A 23,245-nucleotide genomic window follows, 5' to 3' on the forward strand; every position below is an offset into this window, starting at 1 on the left:
CTCTGTGTGCGTGCGTGTGTTCGACAGTCAGCACGAGTGAGTGGAGTCAGTGTGTTGTGGTGGAGCTACAATCTTTGCCGATTTTTTGGCTCTTCTGCGCATAGTTGGAAGCTATATATCTAGCACTTCCGGCTCAAAACAAAATAAAACGAAAGCGGAAATAACCCCACCCTCCAAAAAAGAATACAAATACTTGGTTTCCCATTTAAAAGATTGGGGAATCGCCATTAATACCCGACCCGAGTCTGAGAGAAACCACGTGACTTCTGTTATATTTGCCTCGTTAGACGTCCTCGACGACTGCGCATTTCGTCAGCGGTCTGGGTGCACCTTAGGTCACGAGCCAGCCGATACTGGGCGTGGCTCATTCGGGTGAGTTGGGAGGTGCGTTTTACCTCGGTCGCAGTTGGGTGGGTGGGTTGTCGGAAGAAAACAAAAATGTCGTTTTCGGCTGCTAAGGGCGTTATCAGACATGACACTGCGTGCGTGCGGGCGCGTTCTCGCGTGTGTGTGAGTGTGACAAATGAGCTTTTCACCCCAGACAGCTGCCTTGTACTGACTGCCATGGATGCTCAGCTCACCTACCCTTCTCTACAACATCCTGGCTGACTGTACGCCAGAAACACGAGATAGCTTGCTGTCGCTCATCTGTACCCTACACACCTGGGCACGTGATATAGAGATGACGCTGATCACACCTGTTGTCGTGTTGAGAATGTTGACACGGAAATAATAAGAACAATAATATGTTGTATAGCACAATATCTCATTGGAAAGGCAAGCTGACTGCGCTGAACAGGATCCACGAAATAGCCACTAAGATGTAGACTGTAGAACGAAGAACAATGCAATGTTATTTTAGAAAAATATGAACTTCCTTGAAAATTATATTTTTTGAATTTTTTTTGTTTTGTTTAGACTGTATGGTTCTCGGTTAAAAAGAAGAGTGCAAAGGCGTAAGTATAAACTTACTGCTGCGGATTTAAAACATAGGAAAACAAGAAGGGAAAAACACAAACACAATCCTTAGAGATGAAAGCTTTTGCTCGCGATGTAGGAGTTCTGCACTTTTGACCTGTCCTGCTATTGAATGCTTCCTTCGGCAAGTCTCCGCGCACAAACAACATCATTGCAGAACATAAAGGTGCTTACCGGGTTTCGCAGTTACATTGACAATAAACTAAATGGCAGGCTGATTTTTAGCGGCCGTTGATACTGCTTAAAATATTGATATGAAAAACGAGTGCTGAGGATGAAGTCTAAGCATCTCTCTCGAAAGACCAATTCAGTTTTAACGTATGCAGACAAAGATGCTGATGATGCCGATGATTAAATATTAATTAACACAAATAGCAAAGTGCTAAAACAGAAGGCTAACACCCTCATATATCTTTGATTATTATTATTCCTTCATCATCATCGTCATCATCATCATCACGAAGCGTTTTGGATCATCAAGATACCTCCCTAGACAGTGGGCCTGGTGCTATCGTATTTCACGTGTTAATCATCTTAAAGTGTTCGTTGTGAGCTTTAAAAACAAACAAACAAAATAAAGGTTCACAAGCTTCTCCGTAAATCATCCAGATCCTTCCCATTAAACCCTCGACGATAACTTGAGCGTGGTGCTTAAGAAGCCTTTGCAAAGCGCCAGCGCCGACTATGTAAGATGATCTTTATGGGCTCTTCCCTGCTAATGCAGTCAGAGATTAAAGCAAGCTTAACTGTCACTTCATTAATGTGCAGACCTCTGTTTCTGAGGGGTTTCCTTAATCGTCCACGCTTTCGCATTACAGAACAAATTTTAAAGGCAGAAAGACGAGGGAGAAAAAAAAGAAATAAAAAAAAACTCTTCAGCCAAGTTTTTAATTTATCACAAATGTCCTTCGAACACTCAGTTCTCATCTCCATATTCTGATTAAATGAAAAGCGAATCTGCACATAACTTACTTGAATGCAGTGTCCAAGTCTAGGCAAAAGTTTGTGAAGATTAAGTCCCAGGTGCTTCGAGCAAACAGTCATTTCCCGTTCACACTTAACACACCCACTTTGCAAATACCAATGAACATTTACGACAGACACTCATTACAGTTTTAGTCCCCTATCTAATCATGCTCCCTCGCTAAACTAGTAAATAAAGCATTTGCGTTCCTCAGATAATCATCGTCTTTGTAGTCATCAAGATTTCGATTGTAATTAGTGCCATAATTAGTAAAAATCTTTCTTCTCTAGTCACTATTTGTCACTATCGTCCCTGATAGAATGTTTCCTTGCTGTGACTTATTCTCGGATGACAACATTTCTGTTTACCTTCGGTCTTAAAAAATGGTGGAAAATAATAATTAACACGGAAAGAGAAAACTTAAACCAGTTTATAAAATCAAGCATCTGCTTCTCACGAGGTTAGTCTACTTGCTGTATCAGATAGGTTAAGTCTGAGTTTGCACATTTTTCAAATAAAAGTTTCGCTGTTTGTTTCGACAATAGCCACGAAGTTAACGAGTTATGTACACCTCGCCAAAGAATATAAAATAACCACGAAACTACGTAGTCTCTGAAATGATGCAGTACACGATGGATAAAATATAAAATAATGCAATAATAACATAAAATGACGATATCTGCAAAGTAACAGAATCCTCAAAATAATATATAAAAATGACATTGGGATACAAATGACACACATCCCCAAAATGTTAAAATTCACAGAGTTAATCAATTCCCAAAATGGTAAAATCCACAAAAAGCTAATCCACAAATTGGCTAAATCCACAAATATGTTGCAGGCCACACCCACCCACAATGACGTGGTACCTTAAAGTGTATTTACCTGATGTAGTCGTTTCGGCAGAGGATCATGCCGGCCTTGGTGAAGCAGGAAGTGCCAATCTCGCCCAGCTGCGCCTGACAGCACGAGCACTTGAGGCAGCCCGTGTGCCAGTAGCGGTCCAGCGCGTGCAGCAGGAAGCGATCCTGGATTCGACCCCCGCACCCGGCGCAGCACCTCGCCGCCACGTTTCCGCTGCCGTTGGCCGAGACCGGTCCACCCGGGGTGGGTGTCAGAGCTGGGCCCATGTTGGCTGGGTGTTGCAGGGACGAGCCGGACAGGTCACCTACAGAGATCAGAGAACAAAACTAATGAAGGTGTGATGCAGTAGGACGGTCAGGTTAGGGGTTACAAGAATCAATCCAACATGGAATCAACAGGGGTTGTATGTGGGAAAAAGGAATGAAAGTCTCAGAGCATTCGTTGACTATCGTCTTAGTTTGAATTAGTTTGAATTCATCAAGAAGCAGCAAGCGATGAGAAGAGACAAGTGATGTGAGCTTGCTAAACACTGAAAACATGACATGGAACACATAATGTTTTCATTTTCGCATGCTGGGAGGAGAAAAACTCATCTCCCCCACTTCCTACCCACACAAATACCCTATACATCAAAACTGAGGACAGGCAACAGCTGTTTTGTATGTTGGATACATTATTAAAAAATGATCATAAATAACCATCAGTTCAAACATTTTATTAACACTAAACTAAGATAAAATGAGTGTGCGTGCACGCGCGTGAGAAAGAGTGGAGCAGGAATATAGAACAGCAAAGGTAAAACATGGAGCGGGGAGAATGATACCAAAAGAAAGGAAGAAAGAAAAAAACGAGTGCCATTTGCGTCAATTAAGCAAAGAGTACAAAACGCTGTTTTCTTGTGTTTGTTTTTCTCATTGCTCTTATCGGAACGCACACATTCGCCCGGGCTGCCAACGTGTGTTTTTCATTTCATCAAGTAGCAAGACGATGCCGAAGACATCGAGAGGGCACGTAGGGATAATTGTTGCTGGGCGTGATGAGCGTCAATCAATGATCTCTTGACAAAGAACATCGCCATGGCATTTTCAGAGGCCATAACTCACGCAGCTTTTACCTCGGCAAAACATCGCAATACTCTCTCCTACGAGGAAGGCGTTTAAAAGCTAGAACTATCTCAGTGTAATATTAGCCCTCCTGTCGAGCGCACGTGTTTGTGAGTGTGTGTGTGCGCACGCGCGTGTGAGAACGCATGTGCGTTGTTTCGCTTTTTTCGCAGCATTCTCTTTATTGGAAAATATCCTCCACGACTCTGTCAGCATCTGCCCTCACCCAATCTCCCTATCAACCAGCCCTATTAACCTGGAAGCTGGAGTTGTCTTTGTGGCAATGACCAAAGCGGTTCGACAGAAATGAGTCACGGCACGACAACCAGCAAATGTCCAATTAAGTCGACAGAAATGAGTGACATACATACATTCTACCCACCCCCGCCTCCCTCCACACACACAGTATTTCCACACAAACGAGTTAAATTAAGGCGCCACAATTAGTTTTACCATCCACCCTTCCTCCTCCTCCTCCTCCTCCACCCGCCACCACTTCACTTGCTGCTCGGCCCACGTGTACTGCTCTGCCCTTGCAGGATTTTGAGCGCATGAATAATAAATGCACGAGCACTAATGCATTTTTTAAACATGGATTGAAAAAGATAGCTTTTTCCCTCAGCCCAGAAATAATGAAAATGTTCACGTCTCCACGCCAGTAAAGGAACTAATGATGTAGCCCTCGGGGACCACTAAACGAGTTTTAAGCCCAAAAGAGCAATCAGGGGCGACTAGCTTACAGTTACCTCCCCACCCAACCCTTCTCACCACCCGCCCACTCCTTTAGTAAAGCAGGCAGTGCTAGTTCTGGAGGATGGTCTAATACATATACTTAAAGATTTTTTTAAAATATCGGAAGTGAAACCTATAAAAAAAATATGGGAAATAACATTTGTAACCGTAATTTCTACCCTTAAAACATGCAATTAAGAATCATGCAAGCATTACCATCGAATCGTTCCTCTCCTTTGTTCTCTACAAATCGTTTATTTCTTCGATCTGTCTCGTGGGCTCACCCGCTGCGGAACCAGTCGATGGACCATTTGCTGGTTCGCATCTGAAGCAGACTTCGTTTAGGGGTGGCTGTTCATTCTTTCTTCTTTACTAAGCGGGATTGTGATTGTTTGCTAGGTGTGATGTCTTTCTCGCACCAAAGACTGGCAAGAATGCCATAATGTATTTTACTGAGCCATGAAATAACGACGAATGTATGCAGGAGATGAATGCAGACATAAAAAGAAGAAAGGAAAAAGGCAAAGAGAAAGACAGACATTCACAGATGCTCATAATTACTAACTAAAAAAAAGAATCAAAGGTACAGGCACAAGTACAACCCATCTAATCTGTTGGCAAATGGATTTGTGGAGCTATGAATCGGACAAAATCGTTCGGAAGGTGGTGAAGGGGAACAACTCTCAAACTGAATACTAATAATAAAGCTTGCGAAAATTCAGTGTCAGCTCAGTTTACAATAATAAGGAACAGAGAAAGTGGGGTGGGGGTGTGGAGAATAAGGGTGTGGATAAGGCCGTTGAAGCCCAAAGGGACTAATTGAACGAGTAATCTGAAAACAAAGCGCACTTCAAATGGATGTTAATTATCTGTCCATGCACGTGTAACCGGTTGCTAATCGACCAATCAGCGTGTAGTCATGTGGTCTGCCTACCCTAGTCCCCCATGATACACCGAAGTGTATAGTGTATACAAATTGCACCCGGACAATCTACGACGTGCAGGATTCTCTCTCAGTGTGTGTGTAGGGTGGTGATGGGGTGGAAGAAAGAGAATGGGCAAAAGAAAAAAAGACACTGGACAATTCTTATTAAAGAAGGCGAAATAATAAGCAAACAACGAGTTTTTTAACACCTATCTCCCGCTCTTGAAATAAATGCACGTGTTGGCAAACTAAAAGCAACAACAGGGTAATGAAAAAGCTAGTAATAATATTAGTCCCTGTTTCTAAAAGTTGATGTACCTACGTAGAGCCCTGGTATAGTCACGAGAGTAAAAGAAACAGAGATATAAAGAGCCTCGATTTAATCCCTCTCAGGAGAAATGAACCCAATCAGGCGAGGGGGAAATAGGCCTCGTTATGATGCAAATTGACTTCGTCATAATCGCCAGAGCCTGTGCGCACATTCCCTAGGGTCTGCGATGTACGTAGGCCAAGCCTCGTTCTCGAGAAGGCAAGGACCAGGGATGAAGCTGTTCCTTGTTAAGGCCTCGCTTTTTCCACCTTCCTCGTTGATGTGCTTTTGCTCATTCCTTCTCTCTCTCTAAACACATGTGTCAGGTAGTGAATAAAATGTGCTTCCATGCTCACCTAAAGTTGCTTCGAATATGCGAAAGTGGATGGCTAGGAAGAAATGGGACTGAGGGAAGGATATGCTCAAACATGAGGAACGTAGCTCTCGATGGTATTTCGAGAATAAGACAAAAGTATAGAAGTAGAAGAAGAAGAAAAAAAAATCAACAACAGCAACAACATAAGCCTGAACAAGAAAAGGTAATTGTAGTAAGTGAAGAATATACAGCAACATGTCAAATGTTCTGACCCTCTTACCCGCTTACTATATTTATCTCCATGGTGGCGCCAGTGTACATGCAACCATGTGTTTACACGTGATAAGTAACGGTGGGCGGCGGGACAGGACAAGGGGGTGCAATAAATTATCCCCATTGAGTCTGCGATGGTCGGCGAATGCATGCTGCTAATTCCACCTGTCGATACAGCTGGAGGTTACGGTGACGAAGGTAAATAAAAAAAGCTGAGAGCGGTTCCCTACGAATAAACTCATTGCGACTCCTATGATGATGGTACCCCCGATGGACGTCAACAAAAGACCGCTAGAAAGGGCCGTTAACCTGTGGAGCTGGGAAGACAAGAGAAAATCAAGCCGCAAAATGGCCCAATCAGTGGGCTTGAAAAGACGCTAACAACGCGCACTGCTAGCCCATGATCACGTGGCTGCTTTTAACGAACCCGAAACCCGTTGGCAAAAGATCTGTGATCTCATTAGCGTCTTTTTTTTTTTTTTTTGAACACGGGCATGCGCACAGGCGTGAGGTGACTGACAAATCTCTCTCCCTTTCCCATGTCTGTGTGTGTGTGTATGCGCGCGCACGTGAGTTGGAAAGAGAGAAAAAGTATATGAGTGCGAGTGTGTGTGTGTGTGTGCGTGCGCGCGTGTGTGCGTGCTGGCAAGGAAGATAATCTCTATTCGCTTAAATAATGTAAGAGTATCGTCAACACGCAATTCAAAAAACAAAACATTATTTTCAAATACAGCAGGAGAACGCGGTCTCATTTAAAAATATGTAATTAAATAATCAAAATATAAAACTTGTTCCCATGGAAACACTAGAGCAAACAGTGATTTATCTCAGATTTCACTTTTTATCATCTTGTCTTTCTATCTGGTGCTGCCTCTCGAACCCCTAGCCTCCTCCCTCCCTTTCCAAAAAATAAAAAAAAAAAATAAAAGTCATCAAATGTAATTACCGCACAGTACGAACAAAGAATCAGCGAAATGGCCAATTTATTTATGCTGACAAAGGAACTCAAAATGGCGAGGATAAACCGTAGCATGGAAAGCAAGACCGCTCGATTGTGGACAAAACCTTGTCTTTACGATCGCTTTCATGTACATAAGATAAATAAAATTCAATTACAGGCTATTTTAGGGAGGAGGTAAACATAAATTCTTGCTAGTCGCTTGGGGGCGACCTTATTTTTGCTCATCTGAACCTTGGTGTGAAAATTGTATTCCCCCCAATCCACCCCACTGCCTTCTCCCTCCGCCAACACAAAAAGTGCCAAAATCTAATGGCTGGAGTAGTGTGTTTGTTTGTGCACCCGAGTTCGAATCAGTATCATGCAATAGTGTAATATGATCATCTCTGAGGAAAAAGACAGGTAAATGCTACATGAAGAATATAACAGGGCGCTAGGTTTACTACCCTGTTATTTTAACAGCCCCTACTCGGGTTTCCAGCCTCGACGAGGGTATGAGAAATTATGAATGTAAATGTCTTGCTGTTACTTGTTACAGACACATTTTGTCGAGATGTTCTTCTCTAGTTTTTCCATTGGAATGCTTTTTTTGGGTTGCCATGACAAGCTTTATCTCTCACTGCTACAAAGAATGTTAATGCTTAATTAGCAACAGAAGACAACACTAGTCAACTAGTGTCTACCGCTTGTATAGAGTCCTTTGCGCAAGGACACGTGGATGAGTGACAGAAATGTTCTTCTTCCTGTTCTAATAATCTCATGATGGTAATAGCGATGATGATGATGATGATGATGATGATGATGATGATGATGATGATAACGATAATTAATATTTCGAAATAAAAAGTCGATGATTATGATAATAGGTGCATGTGTTGTCACTGACATTTTAAGACAATAATTTTAGTCGCCTAAATTTAGAAGCATGTTAGTAAAGGGGTGGTACCCAGGTAAGTCTCAAGACAATGTGAATGTGGTAGAGGGCGCGATGTTGATGAAGAAGATTTAATACCGATATATCAAGCGGCAAGCAAAAAAAGGTAAGAGAAGAAGCCATGATGGAGGTCTCCATCACAGGTGTTTATCTCATAGCTACCTCATTCCCTCCTGACCTGCCTCCTGCCTACCCTACCCCCTAAGCCACAGAAATCGTTTCATCTCTCCTGGGATAAGTATTTTTTCTCTTAAATATTCAACATTTATATGAGTGCAGCTTCTTGTCGCATATGCATGATTGGGAATTCCTGAATGTCATTTCAAAATTTTTTTTTTTAAAAATTCCTGGTAGTTTGTGACTCTAGTGTTAAAGGACTGCCAACTGCGTTGTGTTCATTCTCAAGCGGTTTGTCAGTTCTTTTCTTCCATATTTAAAAAGGAAAGAGGAAAGAAAAAGCTATACAAAAATGTCGCTTGTAAAGAGGGAGTATAATAGTGTTCGTTGTGTGTTGTGTGAGATCTCTTTAATTGTTAAAGAGCTTGTAACGACTTCCTCGTCTGCGTGCCACACGAGGGGATAGATGTGGGGAGAAAATGAAACTTTTTGGTTGGGGCTTAGGGGTAATCACGGATCTTCTAGCTTTCTCATATTACACCTTCTCGGAATTCCTGTTTCACCCCACTACAGTATTTACAGCCAACTGTCAGAAGGGTTTTCCTAAAAGCAGTAAGAAATAGATATTTTGACTGATATTAAATGTTGTCAACAGGAAAACATTGTAAATGATTGTCATATGTCTGAACCCTCTTCACTCTCTGGCAGTCTGGCAGTCCATATACATAGTACAAAACTTTAGTCCTTCTTACCGACCACTGCACTTTTCTCGTTTGCTGAGTTCCTGCGATGCAACTAAAATCGAAAGAAAATGAAGATCGAGCACTTGTCTGGTCGCCTAAAGCAACGATTTCACCTAATTTCGGTCAACAGATATTTTTTCCAATTGTTTACCTTTTTTCCCCTTAGCGAGATCAAAAGGAAAATGTATGCCTGAATTGAACTTCTAATAATTCTTGCAGTTAATTTCAGGTGAAAAGTCCTCACCACCTTCCAAGTCGTTTGCTTTAATTGGTAGGAAAAGTCCTTCACCAACTGGTGGTTTCACACAACTGTGGAAGAAAAGAATGATTAGGGGAAAGGGGACTGGAGAACATCATTTTCCCTCCCTTCCTAACAGCCGGCCCAGAGAACAGGTGTCACATCCAGAGAAAATCCGTGCACCTGAACCCATGACCTAACAAGCCTCATGGCAGTGGTGACACACGAGTTTTACCACTGACCTACCGGAAGGTCAGTCAAACCGAGGATCATCATCTGGCAGGTAACCTCCGAGGCCGCTTGTCTGCACCCCAGACAGGATCACAATTGATCTGATGTTCAGAGAAACGCCAGGTTTGTCAACCGAAATTAACTGCCGCCTTCTTGCAACCAAACTACATCCTACTTCTGGGTATGTGTCTTGTTGCCAGTCTCAGACACTCCGGGAAAATGGGAAACAACAAGGTATAAATCCTCTTAATTCATTAAACATGAACTCATGTTTTCCCCCTTTAAGCTGCAACGATGCGACAATCGATTGATGGTTTCCTGCAGACAGCATTAACTATCACTTTAACATATATATAAAAGACGAGAAAGAAGAAAAAAACTTGCTTTTTTACAAATATTTTTCTCTTCCTTTTTATGGAAACGAACCAATCACAAAGCAATGCCCCACTTACATGAAAACACGTTTAGGGGGCGGAATGCAAGGAGTGGGGGATGTCTAGTCCCATGCTGCTTTCCATATGCCCCCCTAGTGGATTCGAACATTAAATTGCTCGTCGCTGCTCGTAAATCTTTCTGGCAGCTAGATACTCGTTGAGGCCAAGAGAGCTCTTAACGCACAGGTGTCGCCCCTGACGTTTTCTGGCACCACACTCCGCAGCCATTTTCCCCACCCTGGCCGTTACATTCTCCCGTCAGACAAGGGAGACTACCCGAAACATTTACGACCTGCAAAAACAAAGGAAAAATCGACCAGAAGAGAGGGAGGAAAAGTCGTGCCCATCATAAAGACTCAGCATTTTTTTTTTCAGGAAAGAGTGGAGGGAAAAGGAATGGCGGCCCCTGACATCGTTTTGATACATGTAAGGGTTAAAAAAATTGACGAAACACTGTATTCTCTACTTCGTCCCTCGACCTCGTTCTGAATATTTTTTTTTTTAATGGCACAGTAACGGACTGGGGCTGTCAGCAACGACTTCAGGGATGGAAACTGCCAAAGGAATAATTGGCGTTTATTGTGGGTACACAGCAGGCTGATAATTGGGCGAACCGGCCTTCCAGCCAGCCAGAAATATTCTCACGCGCCCGTGTGCTGAGAGCTGTGTGTGTGTGCATGCGCGCGACTTACAGAAGCCTATAGACACGGGAGGTGCGAGGGGGGCACTGGTAATTAGTTCTCATAATGGGCTCCGTGAGGCCGCGGTGAGTAGGAAGGTATAGTGTTGTACTGCAGTACTGTCGGCATGGAGGGAGAAGTAGTAGGGGAGGGGCGGCATGTAGGAAGGAGGGAGAGAGAGCAGGGGTAGTAGGGGGCTGAGGGAGGGGTTGGCACGGAGTAGTCGTTTCTTATTACCCACACAACGGTACTCTGTTAGCAGACGTGCGTGACGTGATCAGAAGAGCCGACAGGGTGGCTTGTCAACAAGGACCAGACAGAAAGACTAGGTCACAGGTCACAGGTGCCTGATTGGGGCTTAGCTCAACTCTTTCAACACCAAACAGATGATTGCTGGTAAAGCTCTGTATTCTCAGGCACAACCGTGAACATCCGGGAATAAGTAGCACCCGACCCCTAAACCTGAACACTTAATACCATACAAATTAATATATTGTTAATACATATACATTTTGTGCTTTATAATTAAAGTTTTCTTTACTTTTCGTATCGTCTGTGAGTTTTCGCTGTTGCCCGCAGTAAATAAAAAAGAAAGAAAACCCATTTAACAAGCGACGGGAAACTTTGAAACATCGCAAAAATAAAAATCCGAAAATGCACATGACTGGGCGGAAGTAATAATATGATTATCTGAAAACTGTTTCGCTCATATAACAGAGAATACCCAACCAGCATTTGGATGATGTATGAAAAACAACATGCCAGAAAGCATGTTAGTATGGATGCATGTCCATATATGTATGCATCAATAGGTGTAATAATAACATAATATCAGAAGCTGTCCTGACCGATTTTTTTCTCATGGAACAGAATAACATAGAAGTATAGGATGCCAATTACAAAATTATACGGCTTCCGTGTCTATATGTATGCATTATAAATAAATTCAAGGAGGCAGAGAGTCAGATGTAAGCTCGTACTCTCACACAACACGAAATAGCTTTTAGATATCAATATATTATATCAATATATAAGGAAAAGAGCAGGATAGAGAGAATGTCTGCAGCTGATTGCTCGTTTGTTCTCCTGCTTTGTTTATTAAAACCATCTGTCTGCCACAACCACAAAACAGGATTGCAGTCGTGCCAAAGCAGTCTACCCTCAACCTAGTCTTGTGTTCACACAGGAGTCACACTCGGGGGCTGGCGGCGAGCAGACAAACTAAACAACATCGACTGCACCAGGCATGACGAAGCCAGGACCCCACCCTGCTCCCCCCCACATCTCCGCCGGCCTCTACCACTGCCCCTCCCCTACCCCACACACTCCCACCCACCCACCCCAGTAATTTTACTACATTTTGACGAGGATGTGCTACTGTACCCAATCATGTAGCGCAAACAGCTATCAAGAGAAGCCGTACAATGGGAGCACCAAAAACTGTTCCAATTAGCAGTAATGAGGTGCTTGACAATTCGGCAATCTGCCGAAAAGATGAATAATGCATTACATGGGGCTAGTTCACTGGGGACCTGTTCTGATGAAGAGAGAGAGAACTGAGGGGGTAGGGCGTGGAAAGCTGAGGGAAATTGTGTGTGAGAGAGAGACCCTGACAGTTATTGGACCAGGAACACGCGTCATCGTGTTGATGACACAGCGACGATGGTGGTTGGTGAAAGATAAAGAGACAGATAACGCATCTTCCATGTTTGCTAATGACTGGCGGATCTCAAAGGGAATCACAACTCTCATTTCGCCGCTTGTCACCACAGTGAACAAAAGCTTTCAAAAACTAAATATTAGCCTTTCCTTCGTGACACACACCATTCTGTCAGTGTGTTTGCGAGGGTTTAATGACTGCACAGAAGACGTGGATGAAGAAAATCTGTTTTTACAACACGATTTTTTTTTTTTTAACAGAAAATGAAGTTGTGGTTGTCAGGGCCCTACAGTCGATACTACTTCACATGCCATGAATAAGATTACGTTTCCCAAGGGAGTCCTTGACTCCACAGGTGCACTGATAATGACCAGGAGAGCTGATTGTGATGAAGTGATATGTAAGAAAACAAGAACTGAAAAATGCATTTTATGGAGGAAAAAATCCAGAGAACCAAATGTGTTGTGTTACCAATATTACTAAAGTGCTACTTCAAAATAAAAGTCAACAGTTTCTAAAATTTTCACGGATATACACATCCATACACATACACACCATTGTACAAACATGTGCTGCCATAAAGACAGAGATGACAAAGCAGGGAAGATAACTACAAGTAATTTCTCTTCCTTCCTTTCTCTTCTTTTTTTCTTCTTTCTTTCTTCATAAACCAAACATTGTTAGTGCGTTAATTAGGTGCGCGCCTCATAACGAGCACCACATGCGTGTGGGACAGCCCACCCTTCTCCTTCACCTCCCACCTCCTCCATTTCGGCAGGTTTTTAGCTCTTGTTTGTTCTCTCACTCCCTGGCGCGCCGCCCAACTTATTAATTGGGTTTGTGTGTACGGGGACGGGGGTCTCGGGGAGGGGCAAGAAGACTCCTCTTTCCTATCGCCGTCCACGTGGTAAAGAGGTAGGTTTTACGTTTCCGTTACGACGAGTCCCTAATTGGCGCTCAATAGACCGCCGTGCCGGCTGAGCGTCCTGATGTCGACGACTACATCAGAACCTGGCCCCACCGACCGACCAAAAAGGTGGCGGCTCCGAGCTGAAGTGTGATGATGTTGTCACTGGCGGCGGCGGCGGGGTCCTGCTAACCACTTCCACGACTAAGCGGGTGACAGAGGATGTCTGGACAGAAAAGTCGGTCGCGGCGTAATGTTACCAAGCAAGTCCCTCGATAAATATAGAGACGGCCCAGTAGGTGAGATGATCCTGGGTTCAGATCCCGTCTGAGGAAGGAGAGGGACACATGCGATTTACTTTCTATCACAGACAACATTTCACAAGCTCTGGCTGTCAGGTTTTAGTTTTTCTTTTTTTTTTTTCTTTGGAGGTGAATCGGTTCCTTCTCCGTCAATCACCACAATGTGAGCATCGTTAACATTTCAGTGGGATCTTCTTACCACACAAACTCAAGTCAAACTTTGCAGTACCGCGGACTGGCAAGCCATATAAGGTTAGAAACTTTAACGGAAGATGAACCACGGCTGCCCCCTGTGCCTCTTCCGGTCACGGACAACTTTCCAGTTTGGCAAGAGCCTCCCTCACCAAACATAGTGTGCCAAAAGGAGCACTACCCTGGTACCTCCGGTTTCAGCCCTCTACACTTTTGTAAGGGTTACCGCAAGCTTAACTCCTGCTTCTTTGTCCTACCCTGGGTGCACAGCACCGGTGGTTAGTGGTGGAAGGGCGGATCGTACCGATGCCATGTTAAATTTATCTCTTAAAATAAAATAAAGCTTGGAGGCCACAGTGGCATTGTCTTGAAGCTTGGCCTCAGTGTAGCAAACAGTGACCGAGAAGAAGACAACACCCACCTGCCAGGTGAAACTAATTCATTACTGTACCCATCTCATCAGCAGACACTGCTGCAACAAGCCGCAACCAGCAGGCTGTGATGTAGTTGCACGCCCAAGGCTTCGTGCTCCCACCTCCCTCTACTTGCTTTCACTTCGCACGTTCCACGCGGAACCAATCTTTCATTTCCCCTACTAAATTGCCAGCGACAGCTTGGAAGGCGTGGAGTAGCGAGTGGGTGGGTGGTGTTGGAAGGTGGGAGAAAGATAATTAACACGACGAGGGATCAGACTGGTGGCATGAGACGAGGTCCCAACGACAGGTAACGCTGACCTGAGAGGCCCAAGGGTCAGCGGGAGTCCTCGAGCGAAGTCAACGAGCTTCGGTTATCCCAGAGCAAGTAATCCAATTGAAAATCAAGAACCTGATAGTTTGTTATTCTACTACATCCATCCAAATAGTTACAGCATAAGGCGTCCGCAGTATGTGGAATGCGGTGCTAGTGAGGAGGGAAATGATTGACGAAAAAAGACGGGGGAAGGTAGAGGGTGAGGAGGAACTGAGACATGCACCGTTCTGTCCACACAAACCAGTTAGCTTCCTTTTCTTTGTGACACCCGACCCCATCCCCTGCCCCACCCCTATCCACGCACCACCCGGCAGCTCGTCAAACCCCATTCAGTAGTCCTGTGACGGTCATAATAATGGCCCGAGAATTCCAGGTTGGAAATGTTTTGGGGGAGACTTCAAAAGGTTGCTCGGAACTGCGATTAGCCTCTTTTCTATTTTTACATTGTAACGTAGTACCGAAGAGAAAGAAAAAGTTGTAGCTGACACTGACATATGTGGCTAAGGAAGAACATCTCCATTCTTCCATCCTACCACACACGTGTATAGGTGGACTGCTGTCTGTCTGCCGAGACCAACGCTTTGCCTCTTCCGAAGGTCTTCGCTGTTAGTCCCGGCGAGCCTAAACAAAGAATGTGAGTAACCCGGAAGCTTTGTACAAACCTGCCTCGTTATAGTAGTTAATCTGAAATGTGAATAAACCAGAACTTTGTAAACACCTGTCTAGTTTTAGTAGGGGAATGGGGGATCGTCTGCCAGCCGTCCAGTAAAACAAGTTCGTGATCTTACTGTAGGGCTGCCAAGCGGTCAGAGGGTCAAATCAGTAATTGGTAAAAGGGTTTTTACAAGGCGGAGGCAACCCCTTGCAGTGCAATTAAGTAGCAGATGGTACTGTACATGGCATGGGCCAAAGGTAAATGCCAACGGCCGCTGTTTGGTTGCTAGTTCAGTCCTCGGCTTCGCCAGATGTGATATTATTGCCAGGTTTCGAGCTACCGCTTCGTGTAAGTCAAGTTCATTCATTTGCAGCGACAATGCAGCGAAATAGTGAAACACATGTGCTCTTGATATCTTTTCCCTTTCTCGAAAACTTATGTTCGGCAACGGATTCAAAATTCTAGAGAAGCAGCTACGCGACTCGTTCGCTCGCTGTCTACCCCACCTCCTCCCTATTCCCTCCTCCACACCTGCCAGCGACACACTTTTATCCACACTTGACTCTAGGTCAGCCTGTTCATCGAATGATGAGTCGCTGCTAACGAAGAAGTAATTATTTTTTACAGCCCGTTAAAAAATAGTTTTGCCGACCAATTACCGTCGTCTATCTTCTTTCAGGGAACTGAAAAAAGAGGTCACGTGCTCCTCTTACTCTCGCCACTGGCTGTCTCAGATACCTGCACTGGCATCACAGTCCGCACAGTTTATGGCGCCAAACTTCCCATCATGCAGCAGAGGTCTTCACAGTTTACTGCAGTATACATTAGTGTGCTACAAGCTGTGAAACCTACTTCCTGGAACACTTCCCCTGTCCTGCACTTGCTATACAGTCAGTGGCATTGGGTTAATGAATAATTATTGTTAACAGTCTGCTGGTCTTGAGCCAAGCACGCATTTTTGAATATGTTGGGGGAATGCAAGTGTGAAAGAAGCCAACTAGATGGGGAATGCAAGAGGGAATGGGGAATAATTACACTGTGACAATGTCTTCCTCAGGCTCACACCCTGTAGCAGTGTCTCTCAACATTCGTTGTCCTCTCTCTCACACTCTCACACTCACCAATGACCAGACTCAAAGAATGTTGCAGCAGTTGGCTCCGGCAGAGAAGCGGCGTCGCAAATGTGAGGAGGCGAGGCCCGGGTCCCCGACTAAATGCGCTTTTAATGAAGCTGAAGCGCAGCACAATGGAAAGGGGAATTAGAAATGGTAAAACACGGTCGCCAAGCGCTCTCTTGAGGTCCCCCCTTTCTCCAGGTCGCGCGGACAGACGTGTTCTGCCAGTTGAAAAGCAGGAGGTAATTGGATGTTTAAAGTCGTGCCATTACACGGATAGCTTCGAACTACCCGCTGCAAAAACACCCCCACCCACAAAAACAAAAAAAAACAAAACCACAACACCAAAACAAAAAATAAATTCCTCCGTCCATCTGTCTGTATTCCTGTCCACTGACGCAATACACGTAAGAATCTGATATCTAGGGTTCATATTTTCGCTTGGGCACGACTCAATTTCAGCTCTTTCTAAATAAGTGTTCAGAAGGGCCAGTTTAGTAATATGTTGTACCTTCAGTTGCTGGCTCTGCTAAAATCACCAATAACACCTCTTCATCTGGGGAGGATGGGGAAGAGAGGGAGAAAGAGAAGCAGAACTGTTGATGTTTTACACTATATCCGCAAAAGAGGATATATCATAGCAAACTAGTTCAGCTCTGTAAACAGGGGCTACTTTCAGGGAGATAATAAAAGTGAAGAAGCATGTGTAAGAGTCAGAAAGAAAAACAAAATAAAGAAGGATAAATAAAGGAAAGGATAGAGTATAGAAAGAAAAAAAAGGAGACACAAAGGTGGCAAGAAAGAGGATAAATATAGTTCATACATTCAAAACCAAAGCATGGAACCTTAAACATGTAATCATGCCTTTAACGCTCGACTACATTCTACCTGGCTACCAGTAATATCCACCTGCAAAACATGTTCATACTCGCATTCAGCTTAACAACACTCGTTCTTCACTCGGTTCTCTTCCAGTTACACTTTCTAGTTCCTTGCAAACAATGCATGCCGAGCTCCTATGAACCACCGCAGTGTAATTAAGTGCCGCGTTCCTCATTTCTCAAAACAAGTCCCATTTACTCTTTTATGAGGGTCAGATAGCACTGACGCGGATTTTCTAATAGAAAACTAATACAGAAAACCAATAACAGCATCAAATTGTAGCTGTGTATATTAATAACCCACAGAAATATTACTGTGCTCAAAGACCTGAAATTAAAGCGAAGAGAGTGTAGCTGTCACTGGGGAGGAAGAGGACAAGAGTGAAATAACATTGAAGCAACTGTTAATAAGCCTTTACTTTATACTCTGACATATTACATATTGATTTCTCTGTTGCGAACCGCTAGGCGAGTGGTGTTTAATGTGCCTGACAATATATGAGAAACCTGGTCGAAACACCTGTGCTAATACTCTTAGAAACCATAAAATGTATCCGCTAGCTTTATGAGATTTCTTTTGTCGATGTTGTTATTCTGCTTTCTAGTCCTTCATCATCTGGGATGCTCTAAATGAAAATGTGTATCACTCAATTGGATTCACTTGGGCTTATATAAATTTGGGTTCTACAACTAATGAGATGGGAATGGTGGGAACTAACAGAGATCAAAGCAAGAAAGAACTCTCATTTGTTGATCAGCTTTTGTTCTTTCCAAACGAAAATCAATCTTTTCTCTCTCTAGCCCACCTCCCTTCCCCACAAACTATCTTCACACTAGGAAGTTTGAGCGTTGTCGCTCGGGTATAGAGACTAGCTGGTTCGATTCCCGTGAGGCGCAATCCACTGGCCCTCAGTTGTCAGAGGGTCAATGGTTATCTATTCCCGCAGTTGGGGAAAGAAATGCAGCTGGATGGCGAGAAAAGTAGTTGGGAGGGAGATTGCCCCCTCCTCCTCGTCATCAATATGGCCCAGGGTAAAGTGAGATATCTAACACATCACTCTCCATCAACCGAAATGTTAAGGGAGACAACCTTTTATCTCCTCATTGACGCCCTTGCTGTGGTTTCCACGCGCTCGCGATAAGAGTCAGTTTCCTTCACCCGTGAGACCTTGAAATGGTGATGACAAGCTCCTTCCTTGTGGATGCCTCGCACACCAGTTCCACTCTTTGGACTCCCAGTGTAGCGCCTTCAACTGGCCAGAACAGGCTCGGTGAAGCAACTAGTACTTAACAATACCAACCATTTCTAGTTTCTCCCCGTCATCACACGACCACCCAGGCAACCAGAAAGCCAACAGGACGGACAAAATACGGAGAGAGAAAGAGGGTTTGACAAAGTACGAAGATCAAGTCCGTCCAATCCTATGGAATCGCAGTTATATCACCATGGAAACCAAACCGACCTCCACGCCACCAACTGTCGCTTTCGGTCTCATCTGATCCAGCCAGAATGGTTCAAACAACTGTACTGTGCTGGTCTTTACTCGCGTGTACTTAACGAGGTCTGGCAGGTAGACGACGACGACGATGACGATAATTGGTGTTCATCAGAACAGGGTTTGCTGCTGTCCCCAGTACCCCATTATCCTTCTCCTTCTCTCCTTCGCTTCGGTGTGCAGCTGTGACGAAACGGCCAATCAGCAGGGGGGTGACAGAAGGCAAACCAAAGCACCTGGGGGTGTAAGGAAATTAAATGAGGTGCGCACCAAGCCAGCGACGGAAGTGAATGGGAGGACACGGGGACCACTTTAACACTGTTGTCGTAATTGAAAGTGGGCGCACCCCGGGTTACCGCATGAACATGGAGGTTCTGAGAGGGGTGGGTGGGTGGAGAATTCATGCGGAGGAGGAAGACTCGAGAATCGAATAATAAAAATTTAAAAAAAAAACCGCCCCTTGACTGCGCTGAGAGCCAGGCAGGTATGAAAAAAAGGAGGAAAAAAAGCTAGGGGTTCAGCCGGGTGCTTCCAAACACAGTTTAGCCGAGGAAGAAAAAGGTCGGGATGCGGGTTCGCAGGGAGCAATTAAGTCAGGGTAAACAAGATCTAACGCCACCCGGAACCGTCAGAGGTCTTTGAGGAAAACTCGCCTGCACGGCCCTGGTCACCTCCCTTGGCTGCGCCGGTCGCGAGGCTGGCACGATCAGCATTGTCTGTACTCCGCAGCTATAAAAATGGTGGTGGTAAGGGGAGGTAACACTTTCCAGACTTGTGTCCCTTGCCCAGTAGTAAACTGTGTGTGAAAGCGAAACTGAAGACGACCTGATATTTCTTTTGTTCAACGGTCCCTCCATTTAGAATCGATTAACAGATGGTTAAAAAAAGTAATAAGGAATAAAAGTCAATCTCGACTGGTCTGGATAGTGTCATCCTATCCTGCGAAATGTCAAAATAAACGTTGAATAAAGGTTTATGATCAGTGTTTGTGATAACTGACTCCGACAGTAGTCTAAAGGTTGATCAAATTCTCAGAATACAAAAACGCGCAAATAAAATTATACGCCACTGAAATGAAAGAGATTCAGTAAATAACTGATACTGTAAATCGTGCCGAGAGTATACAGACCAAACCGGTGGTGTGCAAAAAACTTTGAGGTGGATCAGGTAGAACATATTATTCATGACAAAGAGATTCAATGACTTTTAAAGTTGCAGAAAATTTTTAAGTTCAGAGGTGAAGACTCCCATAACTTAGTGGACACTGACACAAAAGTGGTTCACTGTGGCCAGGCAGATCCGAAGTCCCTCTTTCCGAATTGTTCATTCTTTGCTGATAAATCAGGTTTTCCATCTTTTGAGACTGACAGGTAAACGGACAGAAAGGTTATAATAATTTTTACCTGACTCTGCCATTATGCTGTACAATGGGGTATTTCTTCTATGCAAATGGAGGGCTGGATCAACCAATAACACAAAACCAAACGTGGGTTTCACGTGTTGTGTACTGCCGCTACCTTTTAGTGAGTTGTCGGCGTACAACAGGTGTTTTATTAAGTGACTTCCGCTCATCACCCCACCCACCTCAACCTTCACCCCAAGCCCCCTTAAAAAAACTTTCCCTCACTAAACACCAACCCCCTACCCTGCTTCCCCTACGTTTCATGGATGTCTCAATCCGTGAGTTGTTTTCAAGGCAGTCAGACTTGAAGAGGTCCATGATCCCTCAAGACTTCTCGCTTCGGGACTTGTTTTTAATTAGTCTTGCCGCCGAAGTTCTAGTCACACTGGATACGGATGGCTGTGAAACAACACATCCGATCGTATCAAAGGGAGAACACTCTGGCAGATGGAGGAAGCTGCAGTAAAAGCATACGGCAATTTATCAGTCCAGCCCTCGCCAGCACGACTGTGGCGAGCTAAGTCCTATCGCCAGTCCCGCAGTCGCCATCTCCCATGAGCCGACATCAGTAATGAACACACCCTTTCGCCAGTCATTAATTAATCCCGCACTCGGAATAACGTGACATGCTGCAAGAGTGATGACGCGCGAGAGTTAATTAACCCTCGCTGGCAAACGGACGCCACGTGCTCGAGTCCACAGCCAGCTCAAAGGAGGCGAGAACACTATGCAAGGAAGTGTTTTTGTTTGCAATAACGTTTATTCCTCGACGTCCTGTCTCCAGTTTACAGTTTAATTTCTTTTTAACCTCGTATTTGCGCAAAACCCCGATAAAATCATTTTCTGTATATCAAACAGATGTCTTTTACAGCTGTGCCACACAACGCTCGGAAATACCACAATCTAAACAGATAATAATATCCGGGACATTTGCATGAATAACGGGAGTCTGACAAGGCTAAAGTTTCCGTTTATCAGAGGAACAAAGATGAGACCTGATGTGGACATAAATATTTATCCAGGCTGGTATTTTTTCTCTCTTTGTTTTCGGTATCAAAAGTAACATTGTTAACAACCAAGGATTGAGTAATACCGGGTGTGTATGTACCCAGACACTATTTTGCTCCTGTCTCGGGTGCGTCATATCCTGTAGGATGAGAGCAAACAATTCAAATTCTTTTTGACAACGAAAACAGCTGCGAAAAATAAAATGAGATTAGACAAAAATCAGCGGCCTATTTGGGGTATAGGTCAAAGGACACATAAACAATGATTGTGTGTTCAGAGTTCATGCTGACGCACCGCTGGCTGTTCCACTGACCCGACACACTCCCCGCTACGTGTCGGTATCGTGCAGGTCATGGACTAACGAACACTTTCCGTGACGACCAATCTTTGCGAGGTCGGCGTTGCCTCCTATCGGGAAATCCATCTTCAATTAACCCACACTTTTTTTTCTCTCTCTCACACCATCCTACCCCCTCTACCACCACTACAACCAGCAGCACCAGCAGCAGCATCCCATCCCACACACCCTTACCAGCCTATCCACCCCCACCCGACAATCTGATAACAAACTACGAAGGAGGCAGGAGAGGAGGGGGATCTCTCTCTTCGCAAATTGAACCTCTCGATAATGTTTGCACGACCTTGTAGCGGCGCCGACGCCGCTAGCCTCAAAACCCTCTCGCCAATGTCTGTTTTTCACGCTCGTCTGTGTTTTTCGCTTTCACTGCCCAGCAAAGTCTGCTACAAGGCCAGAAACGAACCACATCCCCGGTCCTTCGCAAAGAGTATGTGTGTGTGAGAGAGGGGCCAGCGACGAACCCCAACTGGCTGATCTAAATAAACAACTAAACAGCCCGTACTCCGGTCCCTGAATATGCTGCTTGTTCATTATCCCTCGGTCGGAGGGCGCTCGAGAGCACTTTGGCGCCGGGGGTTCGTTGGGATCGCACAGGAGGCGAAGCAGATGGGTCTGGCGTGATAGGAGATGTAGAGAAGGTAGTGGGGGAGGATGTTTTGGGGGGAAGGGGGACAAGACAAGAACCCGATCTCATGCAGGCTTTCATTACGGGCAGGGCAGAGCAGGGCACGACCCGCCGCTCTGTGATACGGAGGCAATCTGGGGACCACAAAGCAATCAGCTATCTGGCTACTAAGTGGCAGCTACGACAGGCGTGTGGCGCACAGGCAAGGAAAACTCCTTCAACTGACGCTTCCCCTATCGTGTGCCCCTCTCCCATGTCTGGCACCATGTGATGTTGTTTACCTGTCCAGGCCATTAAAAGGAAGGATTATAGACGTGTGGTGCAGGCTCGTTTTCTAAGCTATTTTGTAAATTATTTTTGTTTGTTTATTTAGAGAAATGATGCTCAGAACAATAATAATAAAATGTACAAAATAAGCACATCTACCATTAAATGTAAATAACTCCATATAACCTACTTGTCATATTTCTCTAGCACTGTCATGTCACTGTTTGATACGGGACGATGGTCTAATAAATAAACATACTCTTCTCCCTCTATTTCTCCACGACAGACGAAATTTCTGAGAAGGATTACTAGATAAGTAGAATGACCAGGTAAAGAGGGTTCTAACAAAGTCTTTATTTGAAACAAAACTCGATTACCGTCAGAAAACAATGACCAATGAAACATCCCTGTACATGAAAATCTCGTGTCCCACGAAAACGAGAGACAGTCGTCGAGGGAAAAGAAAACAGCGGCACTGAAGGTGAGTGAAATCGCGTGCCCGTCCGTAATCCCCACGAACTTCGCAACACAGGTTCGCAAACGTCTTTATCGTCAACGAAAACGGAAACCCGGCACGGTGCGCGCGCCGCGCGCAGGGCCCGTAAGGAATGACTTGGCGGCGAACGGCTGACACTTTCCATTCCAGCAAGAGCCGGAGCCGCTTTCTGGCCGCTGAAAGCACCAAATTGATTCCTCAAACAGCCGAGAAAGCCTTGGCCCGGCCAGCCTGTGCCGTGCGCGCCATTAATAAATCTTCTGCGAGTGACGAGAGGCTCCGCGCCAGCATTACTCAACTCTAGAGCCTTTTAAAAGCATTCTGCCTG

At 44.7% G+C, this 23,245-nt stretch overlaps 1 protein-coding gene across 2 annotated transcripts in view; it reads right to left on the reverse strand.

The window, feature by feature from the left end:
• LOC112575396 (LIM domain transcription factor LMO4-A-like) overlaps window positions 1–23,245 on the reverse strand; it is a 60,197-nt gene that overhangs the window by 32,619 nt on the left and 4,333 nt on the right. For both annotated transcript variants that reach the window (XM_025257249.1, XM_025257248.1), the window contains exon 2: window positions 2,831–3,113. In XM_025257249.1, coding sequence (XP_025113034.1) covers window positions 2,831–3,075 — 245 coding nt within the window. In that variant the 5' untranslated portion in view covers window positions 3,076–3,113. The remainder of the gene's footprint in view (window positions 1–2,830; window positions 3,114–23,245) is intronic.

Source organism: Pomacea canaliculata, linkage group LG11, assembly GCF_003073045.1.
Source record: "Pomacea canaliculata isolate SZHN2017 linkage group LG11, ASM307304v1, whole genome shotgun sequence".
NCBI lineage: Eukaryota > Metazoa > Mollusca > Gastropoda > Architaenioglossa > Ampullariidae > Pomacea > Pomacea canaliculata.